We start from the raw sequence: 18,938 nt of genomic DNA, 5'->3' as shown, positions 1-18,938 counted from the left end.
CAAACAATTGTTTGCCAACAAATAAATACATGGTACACACAACACAAAAAAAGAAATTAGAGGAACAAAACAACACAGCGACATGATTGTCTAAATTTAAAATGTCATTACAATGATTTGGCAAACATTGAACTAGTGGTACTGTTGATGAAATGGTCCTTTGACAGAAGTAGCTGAATGACAAACGTCTTTGAGTGGTGAACATTCATAGTTTACAATATACACAAACCTCTTATGTACTTGTTTCTCAAAGTTTTTTTTTTCTTCTTTCTTTTTCTTTTTCTTTTTCTTTTTTTTTACACAATGCAGGTAAGAAGAAAAAATTACGGAGAGGATGAAATATTCCCTGTTATTGGTTTCTAATATTAATAATGGATAGTGTGCATACGATAGAACTACTTTCTTTCTTTGAAGGGTTAAAATGCATAAAGCTTTAATGAAGAGGATTTGTACATAAAAGCAACTGTTCCCAATCCTGTGTCAAACTATCTTATACAAAAAGAAAAATGATTCTGTTTCTATTTTAAAGGAGTGCCCATGTGTATCAATGCAGTCTTAACCCTTCTGCGCCCACCCCCTCATGCCAGGTGAATTGGAAGACATTTTTCCCGGCTGTGGTTTACATAATCCATTGAAACTTTTTTTAAAGTCACATTGATCCTCCAGAAGTCAGCAGCTGCCTTTGCTGTGCAAAACAAAATATTGAGAATAAATAGTTTCTTTCTTTTTAAAATTATTCAGTTTAAGGTCATCAGACTTTAGATGAGTGACCCTGCAGATTTATAAGGCATTCTGCTCAGCAGTCTTTTAAATAGTCATATACGAAAGAGCCATGCTACTGGTTTGGACTTGGTCCCATCCTTGGTAAGGTTTCACAATGTCATACATGACTAATGGACTGGATGGCACTGGATTCTGCGGCAGCTCTTGCCATACTGTGCCACATGTTGGGAGAATTATGGGATGCAGAATGGAGGGAGTCCTTGTCAGAGAGAGAGAGCATCATAGCATATGCCTGAATGAGGAAACAAGAGAAAGAGAAAGTGGTAAACACGGCAGAATGCACTGCTTTGACATTAAACCATGTCACCTATATGGAAGTAGCCATGCTTCCAGCCACAATTTGATCCCTAGAGAGTATTTTGTATTCAGTGGGGGTCTACATTTGGATTTATCTATATAACATCTGTTAGGTAAAGCTCTGCCAACCTTTCCTTTGACATTTTTTGACCCACTAAGAGTAATAATTCTTTACCCTCATCATCCAAGGCTGACAAAGAACTTTAAAAACATTCAGTATTAATTTCCTGGGTGGCTTCAAGACAAAAACACAAGGAAAGCCCCTTTTTAATTGCTTCCAAATAATATTCAAAATTGGGATTGAAATATCAGCCTAGTTAAATGCTGCTGAACAGAGAAATGCCATGGACATAGTGAGCAACACCACTAGGAGGCGACAATACCTCTGCCAACAGACCCATCCCTAGGGAAAGTTCACTAATTCTCGTCAGTGGTGCAGTCACACTAACTTGTGAAAATACATCTGACCAAGTCCTCTCAGTTGTATTGGAGCACGCTCACTGACTACAAGTGATGACTCCAGCATGCTGGCACTGGTGTATCTGAGAGCAGAATCCCACTAATCACAGTGGTGCATAAGGTATACAGGAATACATTACACAGCAACATACTGTTTTTTAAAAATACTCCATATACCTACATATCATGGGCCAGATACTTAGGTTGATTACACCACCCAAGAATATGCCCCCCTCTTTAAAACAATCTGATATCCCATTTGCTCTGATAGTAACCACAGAGTGGGGAGAGCAATTTTCAGGGCCGACTGTGGATCAGGAGCACACACCTTTCTGCTGTGATTAAGATGACTCTAGTTTACCACACACTAGCAGGTCTACCTTTTGGATACTCAGTGACAATGAGTTACGGAGCTTAAACTGAATTAAGAATTTACCTGGGTCTTGGATTTCCTGTACAATGGCTGCTTTAGGTCCTCTGGCAGGTGCGAAGTATTGAAAGCTGCCAGTTCAGCTTCAGTGTATTGATTTTCTTCCATTTTCCTCATTTTGAGGCTATCTGTGAAGTGCCTTATGTGATCCAAAGCAGAGAGCCCAGTCTTGGTATACTCATCCTCTTTATACCTACAAAAACGTGATGGAGGTTATGGGTTTTTAAATGTAAATCAAATCTTTTGCATGCCTCCAAAAAAGGCCCTCTTATAAAGACTCACCAATCTAAGGCTACTGCACACCAATTCTCATCTATTTATGTCTGCTCTTGTCATAAACAGATAGCTAAGGGTTAATGTCTCTTTCACCTGAAGCACCTGACCAGAGGACCAATCAGGAAACCGGATTTTTTCAACTCTGGGTGGAGGGAAGTTTGTGTCTAAGTCTTTGTTTTCTGTCTGCCTGCTTTCTCTGAGCTTTGGAGAAGTAGTTCTGTTTTCTAATCTTCTGTTTCTAAGTGTAAGGACAAAGAGATCAGATAGTAAGTTATATGGTTTCTTTTCTTTGGTATTTGCATGAATATAAGTGCTGGAGTGCTTTGATTTGTATTCTTTTTGAATAAGGCTGTTTATTCAATATTCTTTGAAGCAATTGGCCCTGTATTGTGTCACCTTAATACAGAGAGACCATTTGTATGTATTTTTCTTTCTTTTTATATAAAGCTTTCTTTTAAGACCTGTTGGAGTTTTTCTTTACTTCAGGGAAATTGAGTCTGTACTCACCAGGGAATTGGTGGGAGGAAGAAATCGGGGGGGGGGGGGGAGATCTGTGTGTGTTGGATTTGCTAGTCTGATTTTGCATTCCCTCTGGGTGAAGAGGAAAGTACTTTTGTTTCCAGGACTGGAAACGGAGAGGGGGAGTCACTTTGTTTGGATTCACAGAGCTTGTGTCTGTGTATCTCTCCAGGAGCACCTGGAGGGGGGAAGGGAAAAAGGATTATTTCCCTTTGTTGTGAGACTCAAGGGATTTGGGTCTTGGGGTCCCCAGGGAAGGTTTTTCAAGGGGACCAGAGTGCCCCAAAACACTCTAATTTTTTGGGTGGTGGCAGCAAGTACCAGGTCCAAGCTGGTAGCTAAGCTTGGAGGTTTTCATGCTAACCCCCATAATTTGGACGCTAAGGTCCAAATCTGGGACTAAGGTTATGACAGCTCTAAACTGCCTCACTTTTAACTTCACCAAAAATCATAAGCAGCAGGGCCGGTTCTACCTTATTTGCCACCTCAAGGGGCGAAGGGAAAAAAAAAAGCTGCAGCTGTCATGCCACCGTCGAGGGAACCGGAGGAGGAGCTGCCGCTGACGTGCCGCCGAAAGCCGCCGGCATGCCATCCTAAGACTGCCCAGGAAGCCGTCCTTTCCCGTTTGCCACCCCAGGCACAGGCTTGCTAGGCTGGTGCCTAGAGCTGGCCCTGATAAGCAGCTACAGTATGGGCCAGCAGGTAAGGATAACGGCGTGTGACTCAGGACACAAGACCATTGTATAAGTCACAGGCAGCTAGTAGGTGGCAGATGGCATATGCCATATGTTTATATATGCATCCACTCTGGCCTGACAATAGCCCATAGCCCCCTGTGCCAATTATTTCTACTCTTAAAAGGAACAGATTGCCTACAGGGGCTGAGGATTGGGCTGGTGTCAGCCAAATACAAGCGCACACTGACTTGCTATTGAGTTAGCTCATTAGGGCTGTTTCCTAGCGTGCTTGCCAGAATTTGGTCCTTGGGATGTTCACACTGTTTTATTTTTTGTTTGTTTGTTTCTTTTTTAACATTATTTGACTGTGCCATTTAAAATACTAGGAAGGAACTAACCTGCCAGGGGAGTTCTTGCAGTTCATTTCCAAAGTACTTGTTTCTTCGTAGTCATCCTCAGGGCTCCCTTCATGTACGTTACTTGTAACCGGTTCCTTGAGTGGCTTCCCTGCAATTTCACTTTCGTCGTCTTCCTCATCCATCACTACTTCATCTTCTGCCTCGTCATCATCCAGCAAATCCGAGTTCTGACTTGCCACCAACGCTTTCTCATCCTTAAAATGGCTGCCATTCATTCTAAAAGAAAATAAAAATCAATCAGTCAATGTACAATCAGGTTTATGAAATCATAGCAAGTAGAGCTGAAAAAGACCTCTCCTGCTGCCAATGCAGAATGGTCCCTTCCAGCATGCTTTGTAGTGTTTTGTATTCTTTAGCTTTGAATATCACAGAATTGTTGTGAATTCTGTCTAAAAAACAATGAAATATTATGGCCCAAACTGCATGGAATCCTACACTTAGTTTTGGGAGCCCATTGCACTCCGTTTTATACATAACCATCAGGAGGTGTTTTCTGATATTCTTTTTAATGTGTCCCATCCTTTGTTTAATCGCAGTACTCCTACTTATACCACCTAGCCTTGGCACAATACCTAATGGATTTTAATGGGAGCAATATGAGCTGAGAATCTGAAAATCAGCCCTGACTTTCTTAGAAATGGCCTCCAATATTATGCTCACAATTTTGCAAAATCTAATGCAGGTGTAATATTTTCTACAATAAATTGTGCTCAAAACTCTACTCATTAAGAAGCCCACCTATGTGATTGCACCCACAGATTATGCATGGCAGCTGACTGGGTGCAACTGCAGGTACAAATCATTGTGTCTGCAATTTTGCACTCACATTGAAGTAGGTGAAAAAGTACAGGTGCAAAATGTAGCGTGTATGACTAAGGGGTCTATCCTGTAGGATGCTGAGTAACTCTGGAGATGCTCAACTTTTATTGACTTAAATGGGAGTTAAAGGTGCTCAGTTCTGCCACAAAAATGTATACATTGATACTTGCTGAGCCATATATGCAGCTGGTGTAAAACTGGCATAGCTCCATTGACATCAGCGGAGCTGTGTCAACCTGTACTAAACTGTGTATCTGGCGCAGAGTTTTCATATAAAAAATAACACTGCACTGTTGGCTCATTTATTGTTTTAATTGCAGGAGTGGCCCTTTGCCTTCCAGGAGTACAGCTATAAAAATGGGAACTTTGTTGTCTGCACAGAGTTAGGTTGAATTTATATGTGACTTAAACCATGCTGCATGATATAGAATATACTGAGAATTTTAATACAGGAAGATGCGTCATGAAAACACATTAGATATTGATTTGTTTGGTTTATTGTTATAACATCTTTACTTTCTTAACCAAAAGCTTTAGCTCACCAAAAGCTGCCAGGCCTGTTGGCTGCATTCCTCTAGGGTCATTGTGCTCCTGGGATTTAATCTATCTGCGGTCGCTTAGTTTTTCAAGGAAATCATCATATGGCTAACTCTTTTGAAACTACACTGGGAATGATTCAGTAACTGTCCAAATCATGAATCATATTCCCCACATAGTGGCCTTTATGGCATATTAAAAAGTTGTTCCAATTGTGCCCGCCAATGGGTCAAAATCCCCCACATCTCATCATCTACACTACAGTAACCATTATCAACCAATATCACTCATATCTGACAACCTATTAAAAAATCAGGAAGTGATCTATTTGCAACACAATGACAGAATTCCTGAGTTTGCACTGAGTCAAGACAGTTGAACTGCAAAGGAAATAGGGGATAATTATTCAAATAGAGTCAAGAACAGATATCTTTAACATCTTTTATCTAAGTATGATGATGATTACATGTTTTGGACAGACATAAGACATGATTAATCCTGGATCCAACTGCCAACTTGCTAGTTATGCTAAATCAGGACTGCTAGAAATGAAAGGGAAACGGACTAAAACCAAAGTAACGAAAGCCATATGATTAAGAAAACAGATTCACTAATTATACTTTCAAGTACAGTAATTTGCCAAGGATAAAACATCCATCAAAAATAGTCTGAAGTGCTGAATTTAGAAAGGAAACACTGTATGACCCATCAACCTTTTCTCTTTACTGCCTTCCTGTTGAGACATGTTGAGACCAGATGTACAAAAAAACAAACAAACAAAAAAAAACCCAACAACCCTCACTGCCAGTCAAGATGGAATGAAATTTGGATATGCATGTAATAATTTAATCAGTTGCCTTCATGAATATTTGTCTTACATCTACTATTGTTGATTCCAGCATAAAGACAAGTTAGAAATTGAAAAGAGGAATGAACATATTCACTATCAGCAAACAGTTTCTGATATTGAGAATCTCATGCAAATTAACTGAAAGAGGCAGACAAAGTTGGAGCCTTTATACTACTTCATAGGGTGTATGGTTCATATACACTTGGTATGGTAGCCTTTAGAATTAGAAGCACACAAGATCTCTCATGGCCTTTAGGCTTAGCCATATTTTGATAGTAGCTGAAAATTTTTAGAAGTTATTATCTGTTCCTTATTTATAGTTCTTTATAGTTAACGAAAAATTAGATTTACATATGTATTTAAATCATACACTGCCAGAAAGAAAGTCTCGTATGGCTAGAGTAATGTGGACTACTTATTACTAGTAGCTGTACACTGACTTCATGGTAGTAAGAACTTTACCTGGCAGTAAGTTTATGCAGGACTGACCCCGTAGTAAGGGCCTTGCATTTGTACTGAGCAATTAAATTTAACTTCTTCCACTTTGTTAATTGCTCACTTACCTTTAGATTACAATGTTCTTTCTAATCCTCTCCACACAATGCTGTAGGGTCTGTGATTTTCAGTTAATTCAAAATGGAGGCAGTTTATAGTATGCTTAAGTGGACATGAGAATTGGTGTATGGAAGCTTTAAAGTGGGAAGCCCTGATAAAAATAGATAGCCACCCATTAAAAAGTTGTGTCCTGATGCCTGGTATTTGCTGTACTCAGGGGTTTTGCTGCCTATCACCAGATTATGTGCTCCGGTCTGTAAGTATACAACTAAAGTTGTGACCTGTTCATTTGAACATACTCCTTTGTTTCCAGGCTTTTGTTTATCCATCAAGGTTGGTATCAGCACACTTATTCTGCTAAACTGATTCTATGACCATTGTGACAGCAAGGATGCTAAAATCACTTCTGGTTCAACTCAGCCAACTTCCCTTTTTCAGTATCCATAATACTCAAAATAGCAGTCCTGGGGAAATGAACTGGGAAAGGAACATAGTCATCTTCAGGAGCTGTCTTCCTACAGTCACATCTTACCTTTCTTCTGAATTTCTTGGGGATTGGTTATTGTGGTTGCTGTTACCGATGAAATTCCGAATTTCTGTGAAATAAGAATCCTCTTTGTCATCCAGAATTGCCCCTGTGCTTTCAAGTTCTGAGTGAGGTGAAGATGTTGCAGTACCTTCAAGAAGGTAAAATTGGGGAGAGGAGTGATCATTTGAATTTTTCATTCATTTAATCCTTTACGAACTAATTTAAAAATAAAATTTTCATGTGCATCATTTTAGGAAAGCTGCGAATCTGAAACCCCTAAGACAATTTTTATAATAGTAATCAAAATAGTCTGTGTGTGTGTATGTATTTCACATTTTGGCTGACATTTCGCTACTTTAATGCCCCATGAAATCCTCAGATATGGCTCTCTTGATTTTGTGGGGGACCTGGTCCAATTTGTGGCAGTGGGGACAGAAGCAGAGAGGCTCCACTTCTTTTCAGCTGCAAGTGGTCTGAAAATTTTAGAGGATGCCAAGAATAACTTTGAAGGCACTCCCCAGAACTCTAAGGCAAGGCCTTCTGCTGACAACAGTGTGATCATGGAGGTTGCATGAAAAATCATTTTGCAGGCCCAGAAATAATATGGCTGGCTTGAAAACCCCCCATAAAAGTGAATTACATTATAAAAAAGAAAAAAAAATCTATGCACCTTGAAAATCACTGGGATTGGTGCTCCTAAATCATTTCAGTACTTTTGAAAATCACACTCCCAGTACCCAGAAGCTGAGAACAATGGTGCATATTTCACAAAGACAGTGTTGAAAATGAGCAGGAAGTACTTGTATATTAACACTGGATAGATCTCTGGTGCAGTGAAAGGGGAAAATGATTACATACCAGACATGTTCCCATTCTCATGCTTTTTTAAATGTCTGTCTAGATTGGTTTGTTGACCAAAACACCTGTCACATAAGTGACATTTGAATGGCTTCTCCTTATTGTGGATGTTACGGACGTGCCTCTGCAGGTTAGAAGATATGCTAAAAGATCTGTCACAGTATTTGCATCTAAAAATAAACAAGAGGAAAATAATTTATTAGTAACTGGAATAATAATCAGAATAAAGGGTAAAAAGCATTTCACAAAATGATTGTTCAAAACACACTTCAGACTCTAAATTCTCTCCTCTAAACTTTTTTCTTCTTTTCTGGATTTGCTGATAACAATTGACTCGATTCCACTCCAATTGCAGTCAAAGGTAAAGCTCTCATTGACCTAAATGGTACTGGATGGCACCTAAGGGGCCCAATTCTCTGCTTCTTCACAGAGCTTTCAGACAGGTGGAACTCTGTTGGTGAGGCCTCATCTGGAGTACTGTGTCCAGTTTTGGGCCCCACACTACAAGAAGGATGTGGAAAAATTGGAGAGAGTCCAGCAGAGGGCAACAAAAATGATTAGGGGGCTGGAGCACATGACTTATGAGGAGAGGCTGAGGGAACTGGGATTGTTTAGTCTGCAGAAGAGAAGAATGAGGGGGGATTTGATAGCCGCTTTCAACTACCTGGAAGAGGATTCCAAAGAGTATGGATCTAGACTGTTCTCACAGGTAGCAGGTGACAGAACAAGGAGTAATAGCCTCAAGTCACAGTGTGGGAAGTTTAGGTTGGATATCAGGAAAAACTTTTTCACTAGGAGGGTGGTGAAGCACTGTAATAGGTTACCTAGGGAGGTGGTGGAATCTTCTTCTGTTGAGGTTTTTAAGGTCAGGCTTGACAAAGCCCTGGCTGGGATGATTTAGTTGGGAATTGGTCCTGCTTTCAGCAGGTGGTTGGACTAGATGACATCCTGAGGTATCTTCCAACCCTGATATTCTGTGATTCTATGACAGTGGTTCCCAAGCTTGTTCCCCCACTTGGCAGGGAAAGCCCCGGTGGGCCGAGCCAGTTTGTTCACTTGCTATGTCTGCACGTTTGGCCGATTGCGGGTCCCAGTGGCTGTGGTTCGCTGCTCCAGGCCAATGGGAGCTGCTGGAAGCGGTGCGGGCCGAGGGACATACTGGCTGCCGCTTCCAGCAGCTCCCATTGGCCTGGAGCAGTGAACTGTGGGCAATGGGAGCCGTGATCGGCCCAACCTGCAGGTGTGGCAGGTAAACAAACCGTCCCAGCCTGCCAGGGGCTTTCCCTGTGAAAGCAGTGGAACAAGTTTGGGAACCACTGTTATATGAATTCCACTGACTTGTGACCTACAGGTGCAATTCAGTGAAGTGCTGAGTAGCCTTAACATACACTGTAGCTAAAAGGAATTGTGGTTGAGCTTGTCTAGCACCTCACAGGATCCGGGCAAGAGGCACTCAACATCTTTTATGATCAGGCCCAGTATTAGAATATGATTCTGCACTCTGTTTTTGGACATAATTCCCCTTGAAATGAAGAATGCTTTTGCCTAAATAACAACTGCAGGATTTGGGCTCTTGGGATGTAGGTTTTGTTCACATAGTCAGCTTTTCAGCTCCAATCCATGAGTCTTTTAAAATGTCAAATACTGCATTTAGGAAGAAGATTTAATTGCATCAAATTAGTTAGGAAGATTGATTCCCATGTATTTAAAAGTATTGCCTGCAAAGTTGAGGAGTTTGAAAAACAGTAGAGCATAACTCTGTTGTTTCATATGCTGCCAATACAATACAATTAAACACTTTTGAAAAAAAACATGAAACAAATTCCTTCTAATACTCAAATAAGGTAAAATAGTCCATTTTATCTATGCAAAATTATACTATGTGATTAAATCTTTTTATGAGGAATTAGTTTGCTCAATAGCTAATCTCAAAGAAAATTCAGTTATCTTCCAAAAACCAGCAATAAACAATCCAGATCTTTAATACTGTGCCAATGTGGGTAGTTTAGTCTATCACTCTGGTACCAGAGGCATCAATTTTCATACTCTGTAGTGATTTGGAGTCCCTAAAGCCTTTACTGTACTGCTCTTTAAGCCATTACTAAGACATACTCTAACTATTCCAAATTCTCTTTCTGGCAACTATCCAATAGTCTTCATCACCCTAGTTTTTCAGTCTTCTACTTTTCCTGTGCTTCAAAACATGTCCATTACACTCTGAACAGCATCAGTTTTTCAATGCAGAAATTGTCCATTATGCTTCTAATTGTTTCTGGCTTTTATGTAGTGGACGAGTGTAACACGCTGCAAGATGCAGCTTCAGTCATGAATAAAATTAGATGCAAATCCCATTTCCTAAAAAGACCCCAGGAAAAAAAAGGCTTCATGAACAATGAGCTTTTTCTGCTCTTTATAGGTCCTAAAGTGCACAAATTTATGTGTTTATTTTATTGGAACATGACTTGGCTTCTTTCCAACTGTTTTTCAATGAATATTTCATTTTCAATAAGCTAACACTTCAATTCTCATTTCTACATGTGCATAACTATCATGGATATTAATAGCAGCTACACATGCTTGTCAGCAAGGGAGTAAAGCCAACAATGTTTCTGGTAATTATACATAGTTCACAAAGAATTCAAATTAGACAGGAAGTAAATTCATACACCATCTTTGAACATGTTTTTTGTTTCAAATCACATAATCTAAGGAGCACCTGAATTAAGTATAAACACTACAAATAATACTGCTGTGGTTTTAGGCTCAGATTTACAGAAGTACCCAGGTGATTAAGGAGCATGATTCCATTGAAAATCAATGGGACTTGTGTGCCTCCCTCACTTAAGCATTTTTGAACCACCTATCCTCAAATGTCAGTCATGTGCAGTGGGTGGGATTTGACATCAGTGGGATCAGAGTTAGACCAACCCACTTGTCATGTATCTAAATAGCTACATCTACTAAGGGCCTGAACCTGAGATGCAGAGCACCTGTAACACCCACTGAAATCAAGGGGAAGGTCAGTACCAATCCAGATCAGATCCATCCAGAATAAGATCTTTGGAATGTATTTATTATGGATGAATTCTGAAATAATCATATCAACTTACATTTAATACAGCACTTTCTATTCTGCAAGATCCCAAAGCAATTACAAAATTTTCAAGAACTTCATGTCTTAAAATTAATGGAGTGTCTTTGCATACATAGGAAGGAGAGGGAACATCAAATTTCCTAAATCCGCACACACCAACTAGCAAATAATACTATGAACAAAATTAAAAACATTTGCTAATAATGATACTCAGAATTCCAAAGTGTTTTACAGACACTAATTTATCCTTACCACACCTCTGTGAAGGAGGAAAGTCCTATTGCACCTACTTTTCAGATTGGGAAACTGAGGCATGGAGATGGTTAGTGCTGAGATTTTCAAGTCGTCTTGACACACAGTTCCCACTGAAATTAATAGATGTCTAAATCTTCAAGCCAGCTTTGAAAAATCTCTCCCTAAGGGTATATCTACACTGTGATAAAAAGCCCGCAGCTCTGAGTCTCAGAGACTGGGTCAGCTGACGTGTGGTTACAGGGTGATAAAATTGCAGTGGAAACTGTACTACTGACTCATGGGCTCAGAGGGCTCATAGCCTGATGCCTACACTGCAATTCTATAGCCCAGCAGCCCAAACCCCACAAGCCCAAGTCATCTGATCTAAACTCTGCGACTCACTGCCATGGTTTGTTTCATCTCAGTGTAGACGTGTCCTAAGTGTCTTTCCTAAAGGAACTGAAGGCCTGATCCAAAACTTACTGAAGTCAACGGAAAGACTCCCATTGATTTCAATAAGCCTGTAATGAGTCAGTGCCAGAATTGGGGACAAAACACAATACTGAACTCCCATTCCCCTGCTGTAAACACTAGGCCATGCTTATGACCACAAACACGTTTTATTATACCTGTAAGGCTGCTCTCCAGTGTGCGTCCTCAGGTGACGTGTTAAGTTAGCCGATCTTGGGAAAATCTTGCCACAGTATCTGTGATTAGAAAACAGTTTATATGACAAAGTCATTGCAGCTGACTTTATTTCACTATGAACTGCATAATGCACCATATGCACAGCCATAATTTAATCAGTCCTGTATGGTACTGGGATTTCTTAGGCATTTAAAAAATTCAATGAAGGCATCAGACAAATATAAATAACCCACGAATGAAGCCTGAATTACTGGCACTTGCTGGATTTCCTTGCACATAAGCAAGCAATTTATACAAACAGACATTAGTTTTAATTACCTTCCAAAATTCTAACCTTATTAATTCCATATCTGTCACATTCATGTTTTGGAAGCAAGAAAATCTGTTATTCAAGGCTTGGGATTCTGGTTTGAGGTAAGGAGATTTCAATTCTTCCCACTTATTCTATGTGTCAGCAAATGTGACATCATTCTGTGCATTGAATAGGATCAGAGCAGACAAGATTCAAAGACCTAATCCATCAAGGTATGTTTCTATAACAACTTGTCTTGAAAGGTGACATGTTTTCAAAAAGATCAGATAAACTGATATGCCAGTGTCAAATACCCTAGCATTCTAGAAATGATAGAGAGACTTAAATAAGCCAGTTTTAAAAATCATTCCACCATTTCCCTATTTCACAGGGAACTATAATAACAATAAAACCTCCTCAAGGCTCCCAGGTAGCATTCCAAGAAACAGCATGATTAGAACAGTTACATTAAGGACCTTCAGCTCAGTCTTGCATGGTAATTAGCACTCTCAACTCCCTCTGAAGGTAATGTGAGTTATGAGTGCCATGCATAAAGGACACTTTCAGCAGCTTTCAGGATTTGGCCCTATATTTTTAACGTACAGGTTATTATTTCATACCAACCTATACTAGCATGACCCTGATCCTTCTCACATTGACAAAATTCTGATTGACTTCATTCATGCATGCAATGACTATGAACTTTTAGTTTTTGTTAAAGTTGTAAAAATATGTCCTTATAATTCATATATTTTGTGAAAGATCTCTTCTGACATTAGAGGCAGATGGTCTGAGGAAAGCAGCCCTGTAGCTTGTGATCAGAAACATTAATAGTGAAAGCGCATTTATTAATATAAAGGTGATGAGGAAATTTGGGAACACGCTTGTTTATGCAATATTTTCAGCCTCATTTATCAAACTCGAGTGATGTAGGACAAATTCCTCATATAATAAAAAACAAAACACTATTTCTGCGTTTGACTGAATAAAGAGCCCTTTGAAATACTATAGACTTTCCATGATCTTTATTAATCATCCAATCAGGAGTAATTTCTAAAGTAAACAGCAGTGTCTTTTGAAAGCAGAGAGGAGATGTTAGGAGGTCCTGTCATGATTAGCTCAGTAATTACCTGCAGGTATAGCGTTCCTTGCCCTTCCTCAGGAGGTTTTCTGGTAGGGCACTCGGTGGGGCTCGGAAGTTGAACATGGAAGGGACAGACTGTATAAATTCACTAGCTTCTGGTTTCAGGGTACTAAAACTCTCTAGTTTTTCAGCCATGTTTTCTATAGCTGACATCTGCAAGAGGAAAGGAAAAAAAGAAAACATATCACAGTGAAGGTGCTTTTTTTCTGTACAGATATTCTGAACACAAAAAACTCCATTCAAAAAATGACTACGTAGAAAACTATTTTGGTTTTTCACTCTGAGTAGGACAAAGTGATAGAAAACTATGTTATCAGAGTTTGAATAAGACAAGTAACTTTTACTGACAGTAGATCACTCCACAGCAGTGACGATGCTATACAGTACCTGCCAGTTCCTGTTCATCTAGCAGATCATATTTCCTAATCTCTGTACATGCTAATGAATAACTAATTCTATATGAGATCTAGACTAATTGGTATGAAGGCTTATAAAATATTTACATTCAAATACTTTTTTTTGCACTACAATTTGATTCCTGTGCTTTTCAGCTATATTGTTTTAATGTTCTTTCTCCTATAGTAATTATTTGCAAACTCTGTATAAGGCAGATCCTACACTTGGGCTTGATCAAGTAAAAATAATGGGTGATCTGGAGTTGTCTTGTGGCAAGGATTCTTGTTCTCACTGAAATCAGCTGGAATTTTGCCATTAACTTGAATGGGAACAAGATCTGGCTTTACATGCACATACCGCAAAAAGGGTATGTCCTCTAAAAATGAGCACTGGGAGAAGCTGGATCTTATTGGAAAGTACCTGTAACTGGTAGCAGAAGGATTCCTTTTAAGTTAGTACCTGCAAATTTCAGACATAAATCTGACCCACTGTATACCTTGTGACTCTGAAGATAGCAAGTTACATTTGGATTTGAATTACGTGGTTTAAATCCAGAATTAAGTGGAATTACACTCTCTAATCTAAAGTAGGGCAGAATTAGCCTCATAGGCCACAGGTGTTTACAAGCCTGATATATCAGTTCCCATTAAGCAGGAACTGATATATACTGCGATCTCTTAACAAAATTTACATTATTTTTTATTTTTTATTTTTTTACTGTTTAGGGATTTCTCTCTTAGTGTTCCAGTCTCGTATGATGGCTGGTTGGACAACCCTCACTCTAGTCATTAAAAATATTCTGTAATAATACTCAAAAAGCACCATGGCCACCTTTCTCAAAAGTGATTTTGGATGCCTCAGATTTTGGGTGCCCAACCTTAGACACCTTAAAAGAACCTGATTTTCAGAGTGTGAGTGCTCAGCACTTTCAGGCCCCTTGAAGATGTCTCAGGTTTGGCACCTCAAAAAATTACCCCAAATCATCTGTCATGTTTGAAAACCTTGGCAACACTGCAGAACACAGTAACATTTGAAAATAAGAGCTTCCTTATCTCATTCCCCTCTCAAAAATCACAGGACTACAACTCAAGATTATAAAAGGCACACTCACCGTGCAGTTTTCTGAGAAAACTGACCAAATAGAAGCCTAAAGGAAAAAGCCTACACATTTTACAAAGGAGAAAGTTACTTTAAAGCTCTTAAAACTAATTCTCCTCTCTCTTCCCACAACATAAATAAAAAAAATTTCTAGGGAAGTCAATGGAATTACACTATCCCAGCGGAAGAACCCAAATCTGCCTCAATATTCAGTGTTTAATAGTAGCTTACTACATGAGTAATGCCACTGAAACTAACTGATACTAAGGATGAGCAACAGTTGCAGAAGGATCTGATTTGCCTCTCACGCAGATTGGGGTAACTCCACTGCCTTAAGAGGAGATACTTCTGATTTACACTGGTGTAAGTGAGGGCAGAATCTGGCTCACAAAGTGCAAGGAGATTATTTTTCATAATACACCATAGGATTAATAAAGTAATATTCAAGAGACAGAATATTTTTCATGGAAGTTTCCTCTAAAGTCTATGGTGCAATTGGTCTGATTTTGAGGCTTTTGTTACAAAAAAAGACCGTACGCTTGTTTCTTGAAATGACTATTCATGTTCTGGTTAGCTCAGGGTTTTTGTTTTTGTTTTTCCCTTTGCCTCGTAGCCTGCCCTCTCATTTCATGCTCAGACTCCTAATGCACACTACAAATTGCAATATACAGGGTACCACTGCCAATTTGCCAAATGTCTTTCATCAAACACGGTGCAAAAAATCACAGAGGGAAGTCAAGATACATTTACTTGTCAGGCAACGAATGTGAAAGCATTGAGAGGCAGTAAGGGCTGTAAGCTCTGGGGTTTGATTCATAATCACTCAGCTGCTAAAACATTCTCCATAGATGCAAGTGGACAGCACATTTGTCAATATGAAGAATTTTGACATGTACTGATCACAGGGCTGAGATATGTAATGATGCTGCTTCTGGGATAGGAGGTAATTTTGTCTCAGCAGAGCAATGTCATTATCAACCCATACAGCTCAACATCACCATATATTTATTTTTTATAGCTCTTCATATTCTTCTTTTCTCAGAATTGATTCTTAAAGCATTTATGATTGTATTTCCACTGCCTTTAATTCCTTCTAATTGTTCCTGGCAAGTAACCATTCTGGTATTTTACTATTGCAGAGAATAGATGGCTTCAATGAAAAATGACCTTTGGCCTTCAGGCTGATTAGCACTGACAGGACAGTGCATGGGTTATGATAGTACATATTTATGGTGAAGAATAATAAGTGCATTGAGGAGGATAATAAATGTTTTATTTATGTATATATAATACTCAAGTCAGTTTCATTATAAAGGGAGTTTAAATCATTTTTTGATCAAATCAACATTTTTCATGTACATGGATTCCTACAGTAATATATTAAATAACTATTTTCCTATTTACATTTAAAATGATTTAGTCATCTTAGTATCATTATTTTATTTGCAGCTTGGGGTGTGAGTCTGCTCTGGCAGTGAAGTAAATCAGAACTAAGTTCACTGATATCAATGGGGCTACAGCAGTGTGAGGTCAGAATCAGGTCCTTAGTTTCTTATTCACAGAAAGTACAAGCACTTCCAATTACTGGAAAGCAATGATAGCTTTTTAGAAACACATGCTTTGCCATGAGAATTACTATAAGTTTTTTGGTTTTTTTTTTAAAGAATGTAGAATGTAGTTACTTTACGTGGTTTACATTGTTAAAGAAATGCACCATCACCAAGAGGAAATATTAAGTATTTGGGGTCAGATCTTCAACTAGTGTAAATCAATATAGCGCCACTGAAGTCACTGGCGTTACACCAGTTTGTATCAGCTGAGGATATAGCTCTCACAGTCCAAACAATGCACATTTTTAAAAGGTAATAAGGAAAATATTGACTATTAAAACGGGTGGCTTTCCTTTGCCTTGCAGGCAGCCAGCCCTGAAATAAAGTAGGGGTAAAAGTGAGGGAAGGGTAAGCTATTAACTCCCTTCTTTCCTCTTGCACATACACTTTTTGCCCATTTGTATTACCTCCACTCATCACCAAGAACTACTGAAGCAACATAAAAGCTATCAGTGAATCCCTCCTTTCAGCATCTTAATGCTGACTGTAGTAACACTTTGCCTCTTCCTCCCCCCCAAAAAAAACAAAACAAAACAAAACAAAGACCCTGTAAGGCAGAGTTGAGGATTAGAGGGTATACCAGCAATGTAAGGTAAGAAAACCTTTCAGGAATGGCATAGTTGTCAAAGTAGCAGCCATTAGCAACTCAGGAGATTCGGAGATGATGTTGGATTTAAAATAAAGTGAAACACTTGAAAGCACGACAGTACTGGGAATCAGATAGGGAGAGAACACACCATGGTCCTTGGTTCCCCAATTGACCTCAATGAATCAGCTCCCCACTACATCTCAGGTGCTTCCTGCACCTCTGGATTCCACACTTTGAGCCCTAATCCCCCTTCCCCAGCTTTGCTTCCCTATAGATCTTCTGAAGTCCACAGGGCCTCCTGTGATCCATAGTAGATCCCAGGGAACCAGGGGCCTACTCTGGTCTGCTGTAGCTCCTGCAGACCTATATCCCAAAAAAAGAGCATGTCTGAATGACTTCAGATTCTCGTAACCGATCACTGGTCTCTAGCCCTTCCTACAAAAATTTGAAGTGGAAATTCTTTTTTGAGTAGTTGGGGCACTCCTGGATAAACAAAATAAATCTCAGTCTTAACAATGGAGGGGCTGCAATGATCAGTGAAACACTGATCTGCCAGCAGGGTTACTTAGCAACGTGACAGCCACCCACCCTGGAAGGTTAGGTAGATAATTACTGAAACAGCATTCACTTCCTCTAGCCTGTGGTCTCAAATCCAAAATTTCTTCCCACATCAAGATGCTCCCCTTCCACAACTTACAGATAATATGATTCTTTTTCACAAGACTGCCCAGGACACTGCACTACATTATAAGTGGAACGGGTTTCTGCAGATCTTTATGCCAAATTCTGATATCTCTCCATTCAAGTGAATATTTAGGGTTCAGTTATGCCATCAAGGTACAGCTATACCTTGGAGACAGTGAAGAACCAAGCCACCTCTGGGTGACTCTGGGAGGAATTGTGTCACAAGGAAGCACAATTGCTTCTGGTACTCCCAGGAACAAAGGAGGAGCATGCCTATCACAGCACCTCTCTGGACAATACAGTATGCTTCCCCGTTTGTACTGGAGGGCTCCTCCAAAGCTCTGTGAAGCCAATGAACATCTTCCCAATTACTTTAATGGGCTCTGGATCAGGCCCCTGGGAATGTTCACTGACCAGTATGAAGCACAAAGCATGGCCCCACACTCTCCACCTCTTTTGGGGTGGCTTGCACCCCAGTTCAGGCTAAAAGAGAGCACTCCTTGTATTAAGAGAACAGTGGCCACTGCATGGTGGTAAAGTTGTCAGGGGAGGAAAGGCATAATTTGACTCTTGATGCAGAATAAGTGTAATTTATATGTCTACAGAGCAAGTTAGCTGAGGAGGTAAGAGAGTGAGAAGATTGCATTACTTATTTTACATAAAGTTATTGCTTTATGGACAAGTAATGTCTGCTGCTAATTCGAGATCAGTGAATGGCAGTATTTTATAAAGAACTGTAATTTTTTGATTTACATATATGAGAGTTGTTGATTCTATCTGAGTCCAGATGTCTGGAAAAGGAAGTAGCTTTACCCCCACCTCCCTCCTGTCCCTAAGAGGCTATTAACCGCATACTGACGCAAACCAATATGTAGTCACAGTTCCCTAGCGCTGACCCAAAAAGGCAGACATTACCATAATTGGGAAAAAAAGTATTTATAAACATTTCAACAGGCTAGATATCATCAAAAAGGGTCTCAGACATTTGTCTTAAGATTTATTTGCAGCAGCAGAAAATCAGTGACATATATAAAGGAGAGTTTATTTAAAAAACATTTTTAAAGGATAACCTGATAGTATGAAATGATCTAGAAACTAGTGTCAATGAAGTGCATGACCTAATGTTTTACAAATTAGAATC

General features: G+C 39.4%; 1 protein-coding gene across 7 annotated transcripts in view; it reads right to left on the bottom strand.

The window, feature by feature from the left end:
• Nucleotides 1-246: 246 nt before the first annotated feature.
• Nucleotides 247-18,938, bottom strand: part of MECOM (MDS1 and EVI1 complex locus) — a 481,835-nt gene continuing 463,143 nt past the window's right edge. For all 7 annotated transcript variants that reach the window (XM_030575491.1, XM_030575493.1, XM_030575497.1 and 4 more), the window contains 7 exons: nt 13,407-13,573; nt 11,966-12,043; nt 8,009-8,178; nt 7,154-7,298; nt 3,840-4,076; nt 1,976-2,162; nt 247-1,015 (listed from right to left, as the gene is read on the bottom strand). In XM_030575491.1, coding sequence (XP_030431351.1) covers nt 881-1,015; nt 1,976-2,162; nt 3,840-4,076; nt 7,154-7,298; nt 8,009-8,178; nt 11,966-12,043; nt 13,407-13,573 — 1,119 coding nt within the window. In that variant the 3' untranslated portion in view covers nt 247-880. The remainder of the gene's footprint in view (nt 1,016-1,975; nt 2,163-3,839; nt 4,077-7,153; nt 7,299-8,008; nt 8,179-11,965; nt 12,044-13,406; nt 13,574-18,938) is intronic.

This window comes from Gopherus evgoodei, chromosome 9 (assembly GCF_007399415.2).
Source record: "Gopherus evgoodei ecotype Sinaloan lineage chromosome 9, rGopEvg1_v1.p, whole genome shotgun sequence".
NCBI classification, from domain to species: domain Eukaryota; kingdom Metazoa; phylum Chordata; order Testudines; family Testudinidae; genus Gopherus; species Gopherus evgoodei.
Note: the sequence above shows the minus strand (reverse complement) of the source record. Positions and strands in the feature narration are given on the sequence as shown.